Raw genomic sequence first — 21,881 nt, 5'->3', positions numbered from 1 at the left:
GAAATCGCTTTCTATCTCAACTAAAAATAGTATCATAATTCCACAGCCCCCATAACCAATTCAGAAGAATAGGAATTATGTATCCTTCGATTTGTCCTTGTTATGATAACCCGAACAGTTTGTTGGGTAAGGGAGCATTTGGCTGAGTACAGCCTCGGTCGTTTGGACGCTGAATAGACGAAGTCGAGTTTAGGCCAAATATGCAACCAACGGCAAAATTTCGCAACTATTAAACAGTATTATATTGATGGCCATTTTGGATATATGTAGAATGGTCGGATTATTGAAAGTGCGTCTATCTACAATTGTCTTAGTATACTCACAGCCTGGATCAGCTGGTTGACTGATGCAGCTAGGTTATGAAACTAATCCTATATCGCGGACTTTCTGTCAAAATCATTAATTATAACGGTAATGTAAAACAATTACAATGTCTCATCCATGAAGTTCATGTTGAAATCCTCTATCCACTAGTAGAATATCCCTGCTGAGAAGTAGTCTATATTAAAAAAAAAAAAAAGTAGATAAAAATGTTATGCTTCAAGTTTTAATAAGAAAAAAAACGTCGAGTTTGAAGCTTCATCGAAGTCATCAAAAATTGGTGAAGCCACCACACAGGAAAACCTTAAGCAAAAACATGGTACGTAAATAGTGCGCACGTTTCACGTGCGGATACTAGGGTGTTGAGGACTAGCAAGGAGATGGCCAGTTGTTGGGACCCGAAAAACAGGAACGCGCTTCTGCAATCAAAAGATTTCTATGGGTGTCAATTGTGAATGTAGTGATTGAAAACACACAGTCTGGGTGCCTGGCAACAATATCGTCATGCCTCAGTTGTCTCCAGGGTTGAGCAAGGAAATATCTAGCATTGTCCTCAACTCACTTGGTGTCCCGATGTAAACCCGTGTGATTACAGGGCTTTTCGTATCCTAAAACAAGGCCTTAGTATGCAACCATATTCCACTAACAATTTACTTTAAAAAAAAGCCATGAATAGAGAAATTACATAGGGGAAAGCGAATGTTAAGTATATGATGGTGCAGAACACTAAACAAGAAGAAAGAGCAAGGAAGAATACCTCTAATTGATAACTGAAAATTATCATTCTCGCCCAACTAATTCGAGAGCTACTCCATCTCAAATCCTGCCGGGTTCGCCTGGAACAACCTAATAGAACCTGTTCCTGATAATGGATTTAGTTAGAGATCTATTTAATTAATTTATATTCGTTGTTAATGTAATGCGCCAATTACAAGGTCGGCCCGATCTTTCTACGTGCTTTACGCATATCTGTAAGTCTCTTTTAATGGGAAGCGTTATCATTATTTTTATTACTGAGCTTATCTAAGCTCATGTTAACAATATCGATATTGTCTGGATAATATTACGATCATCAGTGACGTTTGATACTCTACAACTACTTCATTTCGAAAGTAAGCGTAGAAATAAAGATGAAATAAAAATTCTCTAAATACTTCTACGTGCCCTTTTTCCTATTCCTCACGGCTTTGATAAATCCACCCTTTTCTTTGCAATCAGAGTCGCGTGAGTCAGCGTGAGCTGCCTGATTGGCCTCTAATTTTTCTGCTATACAAAAATAAAACGAGTTCTTTACACGACACATATGTAGTCCGAGAAATAACTAAAACCAAGAGGTAATTTTGGAATTAGTCATTTTCCATCTTAGCGGAATCCAGTACTGACATTTTGGACGATCCGCCAATAAACCTTGTTAACTAATTCGTCTATCTACCTCTGCAGTAGGATAGTCAGTGGCCAAAACTGATAACCCAAATCACGTCTCAGGCAAGCTAAGCAGTTGCAAGCTTGTCTCATATTCGCAATGCTAATGTGTCCTAATCCGTCCTTACACGTCCTTTTTCTCTTTTCATGTTATGCTTGCTAGGTTTATATATTACCGGAGTAAAACTTGAAAGGGAGCTCCAAGGATTTTAAAATGACACGATTTGAGTTACCTTAAGTTAGCTTCAAGGACTGGCTCATAGCATTAAAGCTTTAGTATCTAAAGTTTCTTCAAATACTGGGCCACCAAATGCCCACCGTCTTCCAATGATTGTTTGTAAATGTACCCATTATCGATCGAGCCTACCTAAAAATTTTCAAATATTATAAAATGTGAAATTTCGTCGTCACTGAAACTGTACCTGTATCGAACACAATCCGAAAGAGGCAAGCTTTTATTATCACTTAAAACCTTAAAAAAATTGGCTGGATTTAAAGTATAAGCCGAAAACAATTGCAATGTTTGGAACGGTTAATTGAGCGTGTACACAGAACATATTGAAGTAGAAAAAACCCAAAGCCAATTCAGCTCGCTGGTCAAGACGTTTTTTTGGCCGATATTTACATCCTCTCTTCATCTGTCTTCTAAATATCATACTATATATTAGTGTATTTAGCAGGCAAACAACTGACACAAATTTGCCCAGTCTTACGGTCCACCTGTCGACGCACAGTGTATCGCCTTCACTACCTCAATATATGCCCCTCAATGCATGTATTCTGCCACTGGTCGCCTCGACAAGAACAAACAGAGGTTAATACCAATATATCTGGAAGATTGTTAAAACGAAGTATTTCGAAATCAACTAACGTACCAGTATCGAATACAAGGCTGAACTCTGTGAAGGTTTATTTTTTGAATGGAGTTCGGCCAAATTTAGTAGTTGCAATTAAAAAGCACCAGAGAATCCGACTTTGGAAGATTTACAATAGATCAGATGGCAGATAGAAAGACCGGATATGAATTTAATTTGTTGATTCGCCTGTTTGTCATTTGCTTGAGCACTCGCCACTTTGTATTGAAAGATATGTTTTGACCACTTGATTTTGTAAGTACCAACGTCTGTCACTCGTATTGTGCAAAGTTATGGTAGAAGTTAATATAAGTTGTTGCTACGGAAATGAAATAACAATACATCGACTTGTAGATTCATCGGCCAATTGGACGAAGACAATCGATCGGACTGAGCTGGCAAAGAATAATTGAGAAACGATCGCCAAAGTGTAGGGTCTGATCAATCGAATCAGTGCTCGGCCCGCTCTTCAACCTGAGTTCGCGCTTCTGGCAAGGTCAGCTTGATTTTGTCGATGTTGCAGCCTTCCAGCAATCCACGGATCAGCAGAGGTCCAGCCCATAGAGATTCGTTGTTACTACTACGACCCCTGCTGTTACAGTTGCAAGTCTACGTTCAATCTCATTGCACTGCGGACCCGTAAATATACGAAAATTTTTTTTTCTGTATCAACACTTTAAATTCACTTCAACTGAATACAAGTGGGCATCTTGCCATGGAACGCTAAGCATGCCCGTTACGGTAGAAATGGGTCAAGGGGGTTTTATTGTACAGACAGCGTCGCAAGTGAAGCCCGTTGTTCCCTTTCAGTGGGCGAAAAAAATACATCAGCGTGCGCTGGGTGAAGGCCTAAGCGCACTACGTCAACGCCCGCTAAAGCTTGCGATCCCAACCTGACGAAACGCTTTTTCTAAGGCTTCAAGGAACGTACGCAGCGGAATAAATGAACCCTAATTCGGTCGATTCTGGCTACTCAGCGGGCTAGAGATGCATGGAAATGCGGCCGCAGGCCACTAGCAACGCTGGCTATTGCGGAAGGGATCCCAGTTCCTCGAGAACGCAGTGGAACTGGCAGACAGATTTTTGTCTGTAGAGTCAAAACCATTTATTAAGTCGCTCGCTAACTATTGACATACGATGTTGCTTGTCCTAACAGGTTGACGGGTGATGTACAGGGTCGTACTGACTTTTCGTGCGTGTGACTAATCTGTTAGAGACAAACATTTTTCCTAGATCAGCGTAGTACGATTTGCTTTGCGACTGCTATATTCGGGCTAGACATCAAACAATATTTACAATTTACGGAAGTGTATCTTGTTGAATAACTTACTTAACAACTATGTCTGTATGATTTCGCTACGATATTCTGCAACGCGACTAGGCGTAATCGGAAAAAATTTTGATGGGATTCTATCCACGGACGATACGCAGTATTCGAATAGTAGTCTCTATTCGAGCGGTCTCCAGCCATGTAATAGCAGTGATCACTGGCACGTCTTCACTTAACGAACGTGAGTTTTTCGGGTATCGATCAGTGGCTTTTACTGTCCACTTCTGAATAACGTGTCATTCGTTTATCGTGCAGTAGAAAAATTTCGGCTGACAATGACGAGTACACACTATTAGAATCAACTATTACACAAAAACGATGATTCAGGAACTGTATACCTTTAAAATGCGTGTTGACATATCCGTATTGCTCGAATTTTCCGTACGTCCATCCTCGAGTTTCACTGGTAACACGGAAGATACGATCGAAGCAGACATGATCTACACAGGCGCACATAGTGTTGCCTCTATTTAATTATGTGACAAAGGTCGTCACGTTTCCGACTCTTAAGACTATCTCATGAGCAACATTAGCTAGAGATGATCAATGTCTGCCTAGAAGAATAGAAGATTTACGTTATTCCAGTTGAACCGATCTATGTTCAGATAATAGGCCGCATAGAATACAGTACCTTTAAATATGATTGATGATATTAACTAAAAAAATCTATTCATTTTAACTACCACATATATTACTGTTGTGTAAAAACGGCATTACGCAACACAACAACGATAAAAAATCACAACTGTATTTTAAATTTCACTTTTCTGTTATAGGGCGTATAGGTTTATTATACGATGAGTTAAATTTCTATGTGGAAACAGAAGTAACGATCGTCGTGAAGCTAATACTTCAAAAGCACTCATTACATTAAGTGAGTAAGACTATTTAGAATCTTAAGATGATTAGTAGATTATATTGGAATATATAGAATTGGAAAATTATTTTTCAAAAAGGAAGACATTTCTCCTATTTAATTGAAAGGAAAAAGCAACGCTCAGATCGCATCAAATCATCACATTTTTTTTTTTTTTTTTTTACTACCACTCTACTCTTTATCGTCAAACGAGAGACTTAATAAAATTCTACTATTATTTTTATTTCTCTATATTTTTATTTCTATAGATATTGCACTCCGTATAAATACACACACACACTCTTATTTGTCATTACATTGTATAAAACGAGCTCTTACCAACGACATAATAATATTTAGGGTGTAAATCAGTAAATTCTCAGCGTTTGCTAGATTTCAATACATATCGTATAATCCATGAATATCTAGTTGAACCTATCTATGTGTATATATACGAGATACCCTGGCAACGTTTTTGGAGGGACACGTTGGCTGTGTGAAGACAAGACAATGATTGTTTTCAAAAATTGTATAACTGCCGTTTATTCATATCCATAGCAGAGGTAGTAGCTTTGTTGCATAGAACCCGTAAAGACAAACAGATAGGCCTGCCCAAGTGACCTTTACCCAAACATTCACCGACGGCATCTACAACTAGGCCGGTCCGCCTCTGTCAGATTGACTGTCAACGATGCTTTCGGTCCTGGGCGACGCATTCGTTCTAGAGATTGCCGTGGCAGGGGCGCCCGCTGCGATGGTAAAGCGAGCTGAACTGGCAATATGCTCAAGGTCATGAATAATCATAGGAGGCAAATCAAGCTCACTTCGAGAGGGAATCGAGTTTTTTTTAGGTCGGCCTTTTGGTCGGGTTGGCGGAATAGGGCATCCTCCTTGCATTACCTGCGAATCGTTTAGAATACAGAGAGAGAGAGAGAGAGAGAGAGAGAGAGAGAGAGAGAGAGAGAATCATCCAGGCTACCGGATCAACTGAGTCACCATAATACTTAATCGTGATTGATAATTGGTTACTGTGAATTAGTTGAAAGTAGATTTTTCTTTGTTCTTATTAGCTATGAATCATTGCTGATCGCGTCTTTGTTGGCCTTTTCTTTTAGCTGTGTCACGTCAGTTTATCTTTACCGGCATTTTTGTTAGTCAGTGAAGGTGATACTAATTTACACCACTTAGCGTAGTCGCGATAAGATGCCCTTTAATCCCACAACAGCACAACCTCCAAAAAAAGGCAATTTATTTAATAAACATCGAAGTCTTCTCAATAGAGAAAGCCAAGTCATTTAGCGTTGACAATTACTAACCTGCTTTTTCCATTTCATTCGCCGATTTTGATACCAGGTTTTCACCTGTAGCTGCGTAAGACCCAACGCTCTGGCCAGTTCAGCCCGGTCTGGTGTTGAAAGGTATTTTTGCATGTCGAACCTTCGCTCGAGTCCCATGAGCTGCACTTCGGTAAAAACGGTCCGATTTCGCCGGTTTTTGCGGAGAAGCGATGGAGACAACCTGTTTGGGTCCGAGAGATCTAGCAGCTCTTACAGTTAGAAGCACAGCGCGTGGGACAAGTTGCAGTTAGCGGCATTTTGTCGAAACGTTAACTAAGGCAATAATAGTTCTCTTAGCAACTTTCGATGTTTCACTCCATCAACTATTCGAAACGTATTTGTCAGTCAAATGTAGATCTCTATAGGTTGGCTATAAACCGAGAAAGACAACGTACTTTAGCATCAAGTTTTCTCTCAGTGGTCTGCCCAAAATGTTGGTCAGATACTTGTGATTCGTTGTTAAGTTTCTACATTTGAGATATTGCTTGCCATACGTGAACTGGTATTTCTCACCATATCTTTTATATTTAGGTATGTATGACAACAGCAGACCGCTAAATGGGATCGTTCTATGGTATTGTTCAAGACCAACTTGACTTAACTAGTGGTCAAATGATTAATTATTTTTGATAATTACTTATTCCTATTGAAGTGAATGGAGCAAAAGTAAACAGTGATTAATGAATTTCGTCATTCTTAATTACAGTTGAAGCCCAGATTTTTTGTTGACTGAAATTTTTCAGTACCAATATCTGCGCCAAAAAAAACTATTGCCTGTAACACGGGGGGCCCAAATCAAATATATTATAGACAGGATATCATATTAAGTAACAGCCGATTTTTTATTCGTGTTTGGGATTTAAGTAGCTGCTCTGTCCGAGCAGTTTTCTGTTCCGGTTTTTTGAATTTCGCACCTAAGCCTCTAGGCATTATTTCAGACGGCTGGCATCTGCCAGTACGAAACGGACCACGTGTCTGCGCGTGAATTCAAACACGTGTCGTTAAGGTTAACACGCAAATACGTTGCAGTATGTGGTAATACCAGCCAGTTTCACTTAGCGTCAGTTATTGGGAGTTATTCAAGGTGACTGGAAATAAAATTATGGTTAAATCTACGGTTGTTTACCATTGGCATACTTATAATCATTCGTGTCAACAGTTAACAGCGCTATGGGATGGTCTCAATAAACCTGGTCGAATCGGTTCATTTGAACCGCTCAGAAAATGACAAGTTTCATTGTTTTGCAATGGATGGAGCTATTAACCCTGCTCCTTGTTTCGATTTTGTGTTTTCTGATTTGACATCAAGTTAATTAATTTATTCCTTTGAATACATTTTAAGGCTGTAGCGTTTGGTACGCTTTTCTCTAAATTCTGTGTTAAACGTAATCTGCCATTGGGCTTAAGGATTTTCTTTAGTTGTTATAGTCATTTTAACTTTAGGCTCTTTCTTATGATCGCTCGTCATTGATTCGTTACAAGTAGAGAATGTAATGATTAGTGACGCTGGTCAAGAGACACTTACTGAAGATCATTCATTTTCGATGGGGTGTAGAACCCGGAAACTTATAGCAACCCGCCTCGCTCTCCCTGACCACTAGAGCCTCAGTCTAATGACCATGCATATGCCCAACTCTGATGTATCGCATTGTCCTCAACACTGACAATACGTCACAACAAAGGACGAACGTAAATATTAAGCAAGCTAAACTTCAATCGAACTATAATAGTACTGTGTTTGTGACCCTTTCGAAATAATTTTTTAAACTCTTTTCATTAGCCCATAGAGAAAGCCACGGATTTAAACACAATATCAGCTTAATTTGCCAAGTGACTCGTAACAAACGCGCTGACATTATATAGTCGCACGAAGTTAAACGTCAGCAGCACCAACCGATAGAGCTGCATGACCCCCCAGAGAAACTGAGCAGCAAAAAAGAACTACTAATAAAATGGCGAATGTTTAAGTACATAGATACACACACACACACACATACACACACGAATACATAGGCGTATGGTTTATGCTGGCTTTCATTGTCCGGCTCTTCACACAATGGTGTTGCCATTACCGCCAGTACATTAGTGACAAATCAGGGCAGCTAATGTATTCCATATTCCATGATTCGGAAATCAATTCGACGTCTTTTCAGCCATCGAAGGCCCTGCTTTCGCGTTCGGCTTTTTGTTTGATGCATTGGTCATAGATACGCACAAATAGATGGCAGAACGTTTTTCATTAACAAATGAAGGCAGTATTCAAATTTTGGCGCGTAAATGTATGTCGAGCAGACGCCGCCGCGCCGCCTTCTATACCTTCATACCAATGAAGCCGGTTCTGCCCAGCGATGCTACTGACTCTGGACAACTTGACTGGTTGCACCAGTTCGAAGCCGTATTGTTCGCTGACGATTAACGGTTGCCTGCAAATAAAGCTCGTAGACGCATTCGGTTCATTTCATTCGGCAAAGTCACGACCAAATAAAGGCCGTGAACACCTGTTTTGAACACGTCTACCGACGAAACACGACAGGAAGAGTAGCCACAATAGCAGCTGATGAACGCCGTCATTAAACGATTCTGTGGTACTATCCCTGTAAATCTGTGTGTTTATATACGTCAGCCCCTGGTGACCTATTGATAACTCCATTGAACGCCATACATTATTCAAATTGGCTGTCGATAGGAATGCGGTTAGGGATAACGAGCTACAATGCAAAGAGTAATCGGCAGTTACCTAGTTTCGGCAGGTGTTCGGTTGTTAATCAAGTTCTTTATCAGCCACTTCATTCACAGTTGATGCCGAGATCAATGTTAGGTAGAGGATGCACGAATAGGGCGAAAAAGTGCCTGGCTTAGCAGGTGCGCTGACAGTAAAAAAATTACCTCCGAGATGTAAAAGGGGACACTTCCCATAACGGTTTTTTTTATTCAACTTTTTGGTAGCATGTTTTCAACGGCGTCATCATCGTTGGTCTAACTCCCTACCCGGCTCCTGCCGTACGCCTGCTAATCGACGGATGGCTATTTATCATGTTCCAGTGACCATATCAGAAAGAAACGTACGTTATCAGCATACGAATTGAAATATATTGTTGAATATTATATCAGTTCATTATTATTCTGATTAATGAATTAATAGCTATCAGAATAAGCAACGAATTAACATTAACAACTTAAAAAAATCGACTTCTATTTCCCTCACGCGATTCCTGATCATGACAATTTGTTTTACCTATTTGATCGTCGGGAGTATCCGGGGTCGAAATGTTTTTCGATGAAATATCCATCGAAGAATTATTTTCGTTCGTATATAGACCTGAAATGAAACACGATAGATTAGAAGGACACACAGATATTCTGATACGTAGTAACACAGAAAGCTTTTTTAAGGCAATTCAAGGTTTATATTGCCTTTGCTGGAATCTCGTAATATATCCTTCAAGTTACACGAAGAAAGGACCCAACAGCTTTGTTCATCAAAAGCAAGAAGATGGCAAGCGCTTTAGTGAGAGTCAGTTCCGCTTATTATTACATGATCAGCTTGCTATTGTTTGCTTATCTTCTTCGATGCCATAATTGCATAAACAATATAAAACATAGGCACCTAAATAGGTGTAAATATAGGATACGGGTAATTCGTCGGTACCCTATAGGAGACATGTGCGAAGAATGATGTCTCATGCATCAACGAAGCACGTGTATCTTTGAACCGCTAGCGCCCTACCTGCTCGCCCGTTTTTATGATAGAATTGAAGAGTTGCTGTACGCTAGCCCAATATATCCAAAAGCGATCTTGTTTTCTCGCTTTTTGTAAACATATACAACAACCCATTAGGGGCGGCGAATTTTTGGGGATCTTCAGGGAGTGTCAGGGAGAGGAAGAGAGACGTAGACAGGGTGACGTGATCCGAAGCTTCGAAGTCGCAGCGTAAATAGAGCCAGTTCGGTGTGCTCACCCCGGACCCCCCATCAACACATATCGTAAGTCGATCGTCCGCCTCTGGCAGGAGGAAACCTCTCAGGATAGCAATAGATGCGGGGTACAGCGGCGATTCAATGAATGGACTTAATCAGCTGAAAAAACTTGCTTGAGGAGAGTGGGGGAGAGGAAAACACGGGGATAGTGGCAAGTTTTGATGGCGCACCCCAGCAAGAAGCAAAAGATATAGATAGTTGACTTGGGAAAATGCGGTGGAGTCATTGTAAAACGGAGTTCAAAAGTGAACGCGATACTGGATGTTTATGCGTGTTTGGCATGTGAGCGTTGCGACTTCATTTTAGAGTATTTAGATTGAAAAAGGAGACAAAGTGAGACTGTTTCTCCAGATCAGTGATAAACATGGAAGCGACGAGTAAAGAACAGATCTCAAAACCTTGAGCGTTTCTTTAGAGAGAACTTCAAAAAGTAGTTTTTGAGGATTTATTAGGATGATCTTGAAATTTTTCAAAAATTGCAAATTATCCTAACCAGGCTAGCTATAAATATAATTAAAAGTCTCATTCTTAATTTAATCCTTTATTTAACCCGAGTTCTATTTATAAAGTGTTGCAAACATGGACGTTGCTTATAAATATGATAGAGATTTTTGTCAGCGTACTTGTTTTCGCAGTTATAACAGGTACGTTAATAAGTATAAATTACATAATTACTCATATTTTGCTAGGACATCTAAAAAGGGGTAGGTACTAGAAACCGCACACTGAATTTGACACCAAACCCTGTTTTTTGAAAGTTTACATACACTTGGCATCATCAAAACATACATTTATTGACCCTATCTTCCGCGTCTTTGCACAACGCTACTTCGTAATCAACTACATAAGGGTCGGTGTGCTTCACTAAGCATTTTACTCAGTAAATTCAAATAATAAAACCCAATTAAACGAAGGCTTTTATAGATCTACCTTTTTATTTAGCCCTTATGTTTAACTTTTCCAATTACTCCTGCTTACTTTCTATTGTTTCATCTAATAGCTACACAATAGACCTGATCCAAAGGGTACCTCTATAAATTCGCTTATTCGTAATTACACACTGCAATCAACTTTGGATATCAACTTATTTGGATAAGCGTGTACATCGCGAGTCAACTGGGCAGAAAAAATGGGAGAAATACTCCAGACGGTAAAGTCTGTATTATTGGCATAAATTTCTATAATTCTGAACGGTAATTGTGTATTGTGATTGTGATGGCTGCATTTATATCGTCGCAGTCTGTGGGAATGATCTCGATCATAATAATAATACTAGTAAAAATGGCGGTCATAACAATGATTTAGAAGAGGTGTATATTTAGAACAAACAATATTTTTACGTCTTTTAACAGGAGGTGTTTTTACGACAAGTTGATCATTCGTTGTATAATTTAATCGACTGCGCCATGTCACGCCTCAGATAGTTAAGAGTACAAAAGGATTGTTTTGTTACACGGTATGATAGCGATGACGACGACGACGCTTACTTTTTTTTTTTTCGTAATAGTAGCGTCAGTAAAACTATCTTATGAGACCAATATTCTATAAATGTCCTGTATCTGACCCTTTTTTTTTAGAAAATACATATTGTATAGAAAATAACTTTCAATAGTAAATTCATCTTCACAGTATCCGCTAAAGTGTGGGCTACATGACACTCAGATCTGTTTGCAATAGGTTACGCCACTGAGCTAACCTTGCAGGCATTTTTGTGTAATTAAGAAATCCAGTAAAGGACATGGGATATAAGAAGGTTTACCCTAACACTATACCAGAGAATAAATCATGTTGAAACTGACCTATTTGCTATACCTGGGCATAAATGCGCCCCCTTCATAGCTATTGAAAATTCTTCAACAATATTGTTAAAAATCTGTCATATTCTGTTCGCTATGCAAAGTTTGATAGCTTTTTTTGTACATTACAATACAAGCAAGTTTGCATCTCGTTGCTTTTTATCGAAAAACCTCCCCAGGATTATTTTATGCTGTAACAGAAATTCGATGCACCAGAAACACTGTCCTTAAAATCGAGCTGTTCAGAGTCTAACGCCAGCTTGACATATTAACGATGAGCAAGGTGGTCGATGATGAAATGAGACATCGCACGCATATCATCAATAGTGATCGCTGGCTGACTGGTTGGCTGGCTGGTGGAGCTCGCACGATCGAATCGATAACTGAGCTCGCGTGTTGACCCACAGTATCGATTAGAAGCAGGCAGAATCGCCGAAATGTTGAAAAACTTAAGAGGTGCTTGCAGCTACGATGGGGCGGAACCTAATATTTGCTAGGTGGCGCTGTTAGACGATTTCAAAATTTCAAAATAGTGCTTGCATAGTAGTAAACTAAATAGGGATCCAAAGTATTGATTTCAGTTTAGCAAAGAAGAAAACTGATTGATCGTCGTCGATTGGAGTTTTCAGTGGTAATAAGTCGTATCCTACTATCCTATTCTGCAAGGATAAAAGGCATGTTAATCTAAACTATAACCGTTGAATATTGACATACTTCTGTATGTTAAAGGTATGTAAATTAATATAAAAGCGTCATACGCGTATCAAAACAGATTTATAGCTGTCGAAGAAGCAAAACTTTAGCTATATATATATATATATATAATTGAAACTTCATACGGATTGATAAATTTATCTCTAACAGTACCTCACAATAGTATGATATAGAAATAAATTTAACCCATCGGAGGTGTTATGTAATAGTCGTCCGGCTCTTTTCACAAAGATTGCACACACCGGCAAGGACAGCGGGCGTTAGGCCAAATCAACAGTAAAGGAGCGTGGATTTCTCTCTGGTATCCTAACCTAACATTCTCACTTCTATTAACTTGTACCGTAAACATTGCTAACACAAGTAGTGTGCAACAAGTGCGTCGTGTGTCTAGACATATTAGTGTTCACACGAATCCGGAGAACCGTTTCTTCCTTGGTAACTGGTGTTCCTATTAGAGATTTTGTCTTTACCTACATTGTAAAGTTTACTGGTTTTTTTTTAAAAGATACTAGTTTTTATTTTCGGTTCGGGCTTCTCACTTTTTTGCCTCTACCGTCTACAAAAACGCAAAATATGGAATCGAAGTGCCAACTCGTGGAACTATAATGCCCTTTCTTTTGGCCATTTTTTCAGTTCGGTTGTAGATAGATATATCCTGCCAGTAAAATAAAAGCATCGAGTCGCGTTTCCTCACAATATCGATGCGAAGCCCTTTCCCTATAGAGATTAAATGTGAAAAGAAATCTATATATCTGCGCATAGAGCATGTATTTGTCAATTAGCGATAGTTCGGTAGTGAGTGATCAAACTAGCTGTTTACTCGTGAGTCCGAAATCATTACTTGATTCGGTGCGTTTTACAATCGTTATGTTGGCCACTCCGAGTGAGGACAAAGATAACCAAGTATTAAAGGCTCAGGTCCATAGAGCTTCGTCCTGTCGTATTTAGTACTAAGTAAACTCTTCAATAAGAATATCTGTTGAAAAAATCCGAGTATATCAGCTACGCGTAACAGAGAAGAGGTCGTTGATGACAATTTGCTACAGCAGGATTACAGTATTTGATATAGACAAAGGTCGCCTGCTTGTAACTTAGTTGACGTTGTCAGTTCATAAAATGAGTACGCTCGCTTTATCTGAAAGTCGTCATCGAAATGAGTTAAGAGAAAGCTATATTATACGAAAAACGGCAGAAAATACAACAGTCATTAGTCTCAAAATGAATTAATTAAAGCAGACAATCGCAAAGACGAAGCTACTGCTTACAAATAATGATGCTATTGTTGAACCCTTAGTAGGGCTTTATTAGACAAAGTCTTTTTAACAACAAACCTTCATTGCAATCCTGTAATCACCTTATTCTATAATTAATGATTTTTTGAAACTAAAAGCTATTCGTTGTAGCATAGAAGGCCCCTCTGCCTATTCTTGAGCAATATCGAAAAACATACGGCCCAGGAGAACAACACGGACTGCTTTTCTTTAATTTATTAACCCTTTTCGATATGTGCTTGTATTAAAAATGATCTTATTTAGAGGAGTTGATTGTATATTTCGCACCTTCATATGCGACGAGTTGTGTTGATGTCCACAACGGCTGAGCGGCGGCTGCATTGGAGTTAAGATTGTACTGGGCCGGCAGCACTCCTCCGAATAGCAAACCGAAAGGCCCAGGCAACCAGGGGCAAATCAGGGCACTACTAGTTCCACCTGTGGATGATGACCTCACAGCAACCGCTGCAGGAGATAGCTTACTGGGATCTATAATTCCAACCGGATCAACATCGCTAGCTTCTGAAAGGCAAATAGAAGTTACATTGAAGTTACATTTGAAGAGGAGGGGGAAGATAGTGTTACAGCTATTCGATTCGGGCGACTGCAAGACTCAACGTAAGATTGCGCAAGCAGTTCGCTGAATAATAATTTGACCTTCCTTAAAGGAAGCCGACGCACAACACTAGTTTGCTATGTTAAAGTTGTAAAATTTTTCGATTCTGATAACATCCCTGGGTGTCAAGTTCTTCATTATGTTAACGCAAAGCTTACGCAATGAAGCGTCTTTTAACGACAAACAAAGAGCATACAAGGCCACGTTAATTCGTGTCCAATGAACATGAATTAGGACAATCGTTGTTGGTCATAGCAAACTTGTTGGTTCAACAATCAATCGGGCTTACCACTGAAAAGAAATCTACTCACACAAGATGGTAAAGAGAATGAACACTGGTTCGGTATTTCCTCTTGGAATCGAAGAACTCAGTAATGTAGGCAAAGCTATGCAACTCCATAGCAGAATCAGATAGTTCGCAAATCCCTATCAAGCATTTGAGACTTTTCACCTTTCTATTAATCCAGAAGCTGAAACATAAGAAAAGATGGAATCACATCGCTACTCTATATCCCTTCCGCTCATTAAAGACAAGGGCTCTGGTTCACATCATTAGGAGTCGTACAAAGGCTACCGACGATATGGACGAAGAAGCGAGCGTCTTGACGGCATAGGTTTCTGTGATCATGCACAAGGTGACACAGGTTGTTCTAGGAAAAAAACTGAGCATCGACATATCTTTTTTATGCTGAGAGTCGGCTGTCTAACGCAATGCCTAATTAAGGCCGTACGAGGTGTATAAATTTCAAATATATATATATCTTTAGGGCTGTGCGTAAACTCGAACAAAACAAATATTTCAACAAAGAATAGTATTTAATCAATAGTTTTATTTACTGTACAGTGACATAGCAAAACAATTGCACGGTGAACTGTCATATATATCTGCTGCACTTTCGAAATCTTCTGTTACCAGCATTGCTCAACTCCAAGGCATCAATATCTTTATCGTTTTTGTCACAGTGTAAAAATCTATTTGAACAGAACTACCAGTCTCTGAAGTGACTTTTGTTAAAAATTTATTAACAAGAAAATTGGGTAATTGTAGAGAAATGTAGACATACGATGTATCTTGCATTGACAGCACTAACGCTGATTGAAGCGGACAATATAAACCCGTATGTAGACGATCTAATAGAATTCGTGAAAATGGGTTTTAAACAATTCGGTCACAACTTTTGCGACGACCAAGTTAGGATCTGTATCAGTGATCTACTGTACTGGTTTACAAAGGAATTTTTTTTTGAGGGGGATTATCTTTCGCAGGTTAAAGCGACATTTAGGCGTCAGTTGCTCGGTGAACGAGCTTAATTTGATTGAAGTCAATAGGTAACAATGTGCTTTGCTAATTATTAATAATTAGATCTATTCGTTCGGCAAATACGTGTATACACAGCGAGGCATGCATAACCTTGCAAAATAGAAACACAACTGAATTTTGTTTTATAGCAACGTCCCAGACTTTTGGCAAATCAAAGTAACAATAGTAAAAATCACGAAGTATATCGGTACATTAGTTGAAACATAAAGCGTCCAAAAAGTTTGGACCTCACAGGAACAGAGTAGACATTGTTTAACGTTGCATTTTCGTCCGCTTCTAGTCTCATTTTGCCTACTTCATTAAGAACGCTAGACAAATTATTTAATTAGTAGGAAGCTTACTAACGTATCAATAAAAGGTAGAAGGTGCAAAGTCGAATCGATGACTCACACCACAAAAAAGTACTCAATGCACTGACCTTATAGGAGAGTAAGGTGAAAGTTTTTTTTAAAGAAGAGAAAAAATTCTTATCTGATTATATCGTGCACACTTTAACTGTTTCGCCTAGTCTTCAGAGATTTTTACACTGTCTAAAGCTTTGACACCAGTGAACCCGACAACCAAACAAATAGATAATGGAATGTATGGCGCATCTGCTATGGATTATCTCCTATTGGATATCAAATACTTTCGTTCACCAGACAAACTAACAGAATCACGGTCTATCAGATAATAAGAGTGAAATAGACATAACAATATCGATAATATAGTTCTTGTTCAATTCTGATAACAGGTCGACCACCTATCGATGTATACTCTGATGATGGACCACGTTATAATATCGTCTGTATATACCCTACTATTATAAGTAAGTCATTATCATCTTTACGGTAATCGCTCTTCTGCGAATTGTTACGTCCTGTGCAAAATCGCTTGACAACTATTTAGCATACGATTTTTATACACCTATGGGACCATAAAGACAACCATTTACGGGACAAAGTACGGAAGGCAAATGTAAAAAGGATGGAACAAATAATAACGATTACGCTAAGACTTTATTAGACATACAATAACGAAATGACAAAAATAATCACCTAGCGACGACAATGAGGAAAAACCCTTTTAGGACATATACATGTATCATGGGAAGTTTCAGATTCAACAACGACCTACGTTTCCCTCAAGCGTAAACATCTTCTATAACATTTTCTTTTGTCATTTGGCGATATAGCACAGACGTATCAACGCACAAAAAGTAGTCGATCGAACCATTTCAATTCCATTGAATGTCATCCAGGTATTTGCTGGAACGGGACGAATTGTCTACGACAGTTCGTTCTCCTCTAATCCGTTAAAGCCAATGTTCCATTGAAGCATAGTACCAACACATGTATGGGTCTCTGCTAATGTCTTAATGGCCGTCCTTATGAGGATGTCTGATTTCCTTCATTCCACGTAACTGTTTCCTTCGTACCAACGGTAATTTTGAGACCATGAGTACGTGCCGCGCACAGCTTGCCTCTGAGGCGCTGTACGATCTTCTGCTGTTAACCATAACACGCCCTTGAAAGAAACCTAAACAATACGATCAGCTGTAGAAGGGGCGCACTTCAAATATCTGGAAAGGCGGGCAGTTCCGAGTAACGTTTATTGCTTTATTTATGAACTGGTCAAAAGCATGTACCATTTGTACGAAATAAATGAATAAAAAAACTGAAACTGGTAGGCAAGTGTTTTAGCAGTAACTATTTTTTTAATTAAAAAAAAAGAGTTTGCATTGTTTGATTTGGCCGTAGCTGTGATATTGGGAAAAATCCGTACGATACAGTTAACCTACGATGCTGGCGAGAACGCCAAAAAAACCTGACAAAACCTACCTAAACACCTAACCCAATTGCATCATGAGGCTAATTTTGTAAACGGGTAAAAGGTAGAGGCATACCTAGGCCCAAATAAACGGCCGAAATCGCCTTGTTTAAGATAATTTGCGATAAGCGTTAATTTTTTCGCCCGTCCCCGGTGCGCTCGACAGACTATTAAGTGTTAGGCTTATGTTATCGACAACTGTTACAGTGGTGGATCGCCCTTCATCATAATGAACATTTAACGGCATAGGGTTTTGTAGAATGGGTATGCGTGGGCTAGCATAAATACAACTATAACCATTACACCGTGACCCATGTGATGATCCGTTTGCTCCGATCCTGCGCGGAAGTACCCGCTGTTACCTGATCAGATAATCCGCCAACGCAATTGTACGTATCGCCACACCGTGTTCCAAAATCGGTTCATTCACCGTTCTCATTGTCTGCTTCTAATGAGCTGGCCAATGTTGGCCAGTTGCAAAACTGTTACACAACAATATTTCCTACAATGCATAATCGAACAAAGATTTCGTTCGATGGATCTCCAGACGCAAAGGCACATACCTCTCGGCGCTCCACGACCTACAAGGAAGGACATCATGGACACTATATAAGCGTCTCTCTTCCGGCAAATATTGTATTTCCGTCATTAAATAGCTGTCGCCTGCTACAAAGGGTACTCGCTAGCTGTGACCTGTTTTCTTTCAATTTAAACGATTTTGAAAAGCTTATCAGGTTATGGCACCTAATGCGTACTAATACGAGTCAATACGAACTAAAAAAAAAACGTGCGCGAAAGAGAATTTCTTGTTGTATGTATTACTTTATCATTAAATAGGCCAGAAAATACATCTGACTTTCGATGACTGGATTTATAGGCTCTTTCAACGAAAAGGCTGCGATATACCTTACTTTCTCTAACGCAATGGGGCTAATTCAAATGATCAGAGCGTGCTGGTTCAAAGTTATTTAACTATCCATAACGTGCATCTAATGTCAATTTTCCGCCGCATACTCGAAATCGCTACTAATTTTGCACGTGCATCTATCATTTTGTGCGTCGCCCGTGTTATCTTCTTTATCGGGTACATGCTGTATAGAAGTAATTACTCCAGAGTTATCTCGTGTAAAAATGTAAGAAATGCAGCAGTCACATGATAATACCGTACGTGATTACTAGTGAATAGACAAGAACTGTCAGCCGTACATATATACTACGATAAGGTGACCATTTGCACGAATTCATTAGCATTTATAGCCGCGCTTGCAGAGCAAAAAACATATCATATCTGGTCGTATATAGCTACAAAAAAAAATTGTTCTGAAAAGCCGTTTAACAAGAGACTTTGGGCCGTTTTTAACTAACGGTTGATTTGTATAACCAACTACTGAATATTTTTTAGTTTCTTCGCTATAGCAAAGATATTTCTTCTTATGCCCAAAGAAACTGGCTTCAGTGCTGCGTTCTATGTAGCATTCAATTCGACCTTGCGACGTATAGCCAGACATATCTTAGATAATAAAAAAAAAAAAAAAAAAAAAGAACCGCTTTAATATTCAGAGAATACAATTCAAAGTACGCGAAGCTTTGTACCGGTATTACACTACATTCGCAGGATAGAATTATGTTTACTTTTGTCCAAAACTCACTAGAGCTTCCGTACTTCGAAATATGTGCTTCGTTACAGCTGTCTTTATTTAGAACTAGTTGACATATTGCTGGGCAGGATGGAGATCACTTTTCGAACCATATGTAGGGCCTCGAAAATTAGAAGATTTTTGAGGTGATTCTTCATATGTTATGAGGTGCTTGAAGTCTACCCAACTTAAGTTTTCGTAAGCGAACTAGCACTGCATTTTTCTTTATTTGAGCGACTCGTGTTTTTCGAAACAAACGAACCGATTTGTGTTTTTGGAACCTGCCCTATATTTTTTCAATGACAGTTTGTGTCAATGCTGAGGCTGTCAATCTGAAGTTTTCGTCAACTGATATAGCATTTAGCATCACATAGTGTTGTTATCTGTACATTTTAAACACAAAACGTCAGAGATTCTAAAGCTTCAGTTCCGGATTCTGATTCTTTCGAATCGGTGCTGTTATTATTGCAACGGCTAATACACTAAAACCTGAGTGTCAACTATAGACAAATATAAAATAGCGACTCCGGAGAATGTTCGAGTGAACCAATGATAAAAGCAAGACCCAACAGGTCGAACTACAGCAGTTCTCTCGCATGAACCCGAATTATCTTTCATGGTTAGCCTGGGTCGCGTAAAGCCAATTATGAAAACAATATTAGATTTAAATCTGTGGATGATAGCGCCAAATTTATCACAAAACAGCTTCAATTGAAAGTTTTTTTTTTACGTTAGGCAGTTACCAACAGGTTAGCTTTTGTCGATGAAATTGTTTATATTTTAGTATCAGACATATTTTGCTATTCGACGTAATGGGCCCATTTGTTATGGCCAAGGGAATGACTGACGGCGGCGACGACTGCTGATCACAGGCGTTTGTACCCAAAGCTGACTTTGGCAATACCCATGAGGGATCAGCATTTTGTGCCCTTCTACAGAAAGTTATCACATCCCTAGTGTTTACGGTAAATTTGAAAAGCCCTGTACTATCTATCAGATCAAGTTTTTATTATTGTCCTATTACTAATCAATATTTTAACTTGGTAATCGTCGTGAGACTTTGTTTATTTTTGCTATTTTTTTTATTTTGCTATCATCAAAATAAGGTGTATTATTAGTGAAGTAAAAGCGTTAAGAGATGGTAAAAAAACTTGGATGTCTGCAGGTAACTTTTACATTTTGCAGTATCATTTTTAAAAGTGATACCGTCAGATGTAAGTCAGAGGAACGATAAATGTGCGCGTTTATGGAACCATTAATATTTAATTCTATCATGTCAGAACCGCATGGTATGGTGAATGAACATTTTACTGATCATCGTGTAACTCAGGAAATCTGAACGTAAACTTGGATCTTGTCATTTTATTATTAATTGTAAAATAGGAACTATGATATCAAAAACTCGATGGACTTTTCTGACGCATTGTCCATAGCCGTTCATCCAGGTTGGGGTGCTCGTATCTATCCATCTTACCTTGAGAGACGTCTGGTGAAAGCCGTCCTGCCCCGCGATCAAGCGGATCATCTGCAGGTGAGTTAAGTAAGTCTCTAATGAGAAAAGACTTTCGGCTTGTGCCAACACTTTCCAGAAAACCATCACTCATTACGGCATCCGCAGCTAATGTGCCGCTAGTAATATCGCCCGGCTTGCCTCGCGGTTTGCACAACAATTTTTTCCACATGAAACCTGCAATGCTTTAGGTACAGAGGGATTTATAAGCCAAATTTGTCCTTTGTCTCTATGAATCTCTGCGCTACAGGATCTTCGTGCTCCTCTTGCAAGGAAACGCAGTCCGCAGCCGCTCTTCTTCAGCGACAAGGCCACATGGATTGTTCACTTCACGTCGAGAATGTCATTTTTATTATGTAGCTCGTTAGAGCTTTGGAAGGTAACGTGCTGCAACTAAACGGAATTACGCTTTCGTAACAACTAGCACCAGTGCGGCCAGCGTAGAGGTTCCCGAAAAGTGCTTTAAATTGCATTGGGTATAAGTCAAAGTTTGACACGCGCAAAATGTAACACTAAGATATTCCAGTTTCTCCCCATCAAAAACGACTTTTCGCGCGCGTGTTTAGAGTGACAAAAAGTGCTCGACTGCGGGGCGGAGCTGCGCCTGCGCAGAGGTTCATAAGGGCTGTACCCAACGGGTTTAACTCTAGACCTTCTGCGGAAAGTTACATCATTATCGAATTATTATGGCGGATTGGCACCAGCAAATCTTCGCAGGTCAGCTCTTGAGCGTAGAGACTGAACTGTATCAAATCCTGTGAGGCAATGGTTTAAACTTGCAAAGAAATGTGATGAAAGCTAGACTAGTTTAGCGGTGGCATTGTGAACATTTTCCTCCTTTGCCCTTTTTCTCCTAGAGAAGACCAGGGTTGCACGACATTGCTAGGATTTGCTTTGTAGCTAAGGGGCGGGGCCTGCGCGTCAGGCATGTCAAGAGGTCCACGAAGGCGGAGCTTCAAGGGTCAAATAGCGAAAGTGATTCTTTGCCGTTTCGATCGGTCTTTCTCGCCTTGGGTCCCAGCGAGCTTGCCGCCTCAATATCGAATTCTATTTTAGATAAGATCGGATAGTATTTTGGGAATTCTTCTTTCTTGCATGCAAGCCTCCAT

The 21,881-nt window shown here is 39.4% G+C and overlaps 1 protein-coding gene and 1 long non-coding RNA gene across 3 annotated transcripts in view; one reads left to right on the top strand and one right to left on the bottom strand.

Annotated features, from left to right (window-relative positions):
- Positions 1–5,294: 5,294 nt before the first annotated feature.
- LOC111248840 (uncharacterized) lies at positions 5,295–21,161 on the bottom strand. The gene is made up of 5 exons (XM_086986189.1): positions 20,737–21,161; positions 14,168–14,401; positions 9,356–9,439; positions 6,100–6,320; positions 5,295–5,683 (listed from the first exon to the last, which is right to left on the bottom strand). Exons 1-5 carry the CDS (start codon positions 20,942–20,944, stop codon positions 5,438–5,440), a joined length of 993 nt encoding a protein of 330 aa, XP_086842315.1. The 5' UTR covers positions 20,945–21,161; the 3' UTR covers positions 5,295–5,437.
- Positions 8,451–21,881, top strand: part of LOC147755995 (uncharacterized) — a 37,330-nt gene continuing 23,899 nt past the window's right edge. The window contains exons 1-3 of one of the 2 annotated variants that reach the window (XR_015325819.1): positions 8,451–8,705; positions 9,067–9,182; positions 16,550–16,624. This is a non-coding gene — a long non-coding RNA (uncharacterized LOC147755995). The remainder of the gene's footprint in view (positions 8,706–9,066; positions 9,183–16,549; positions 16,625–21,881) is intronic. The other variant, XR_015325820.1, reaches the window with a different exon arrangement.

This window comes from Varroa destructor, unplaced genomic scaffold, assembly GCF_002443255.2.
Source record: "Varroa destructor unplaced genomic scaffold, Vdes_3.0 BEIS01000004.1, whole genome shotgun sequence".
Lineage (NCBI taxonomy): Eukaryota > Metazoa > Arthropoda > Arachnida > Mesostigmata > Varroidae > Varroa > Varroa destructor.
Note: the sequence above shows the minus strand (reverse complement) of the source record. Positions and strands in the feature narration are given on the sequence as shown.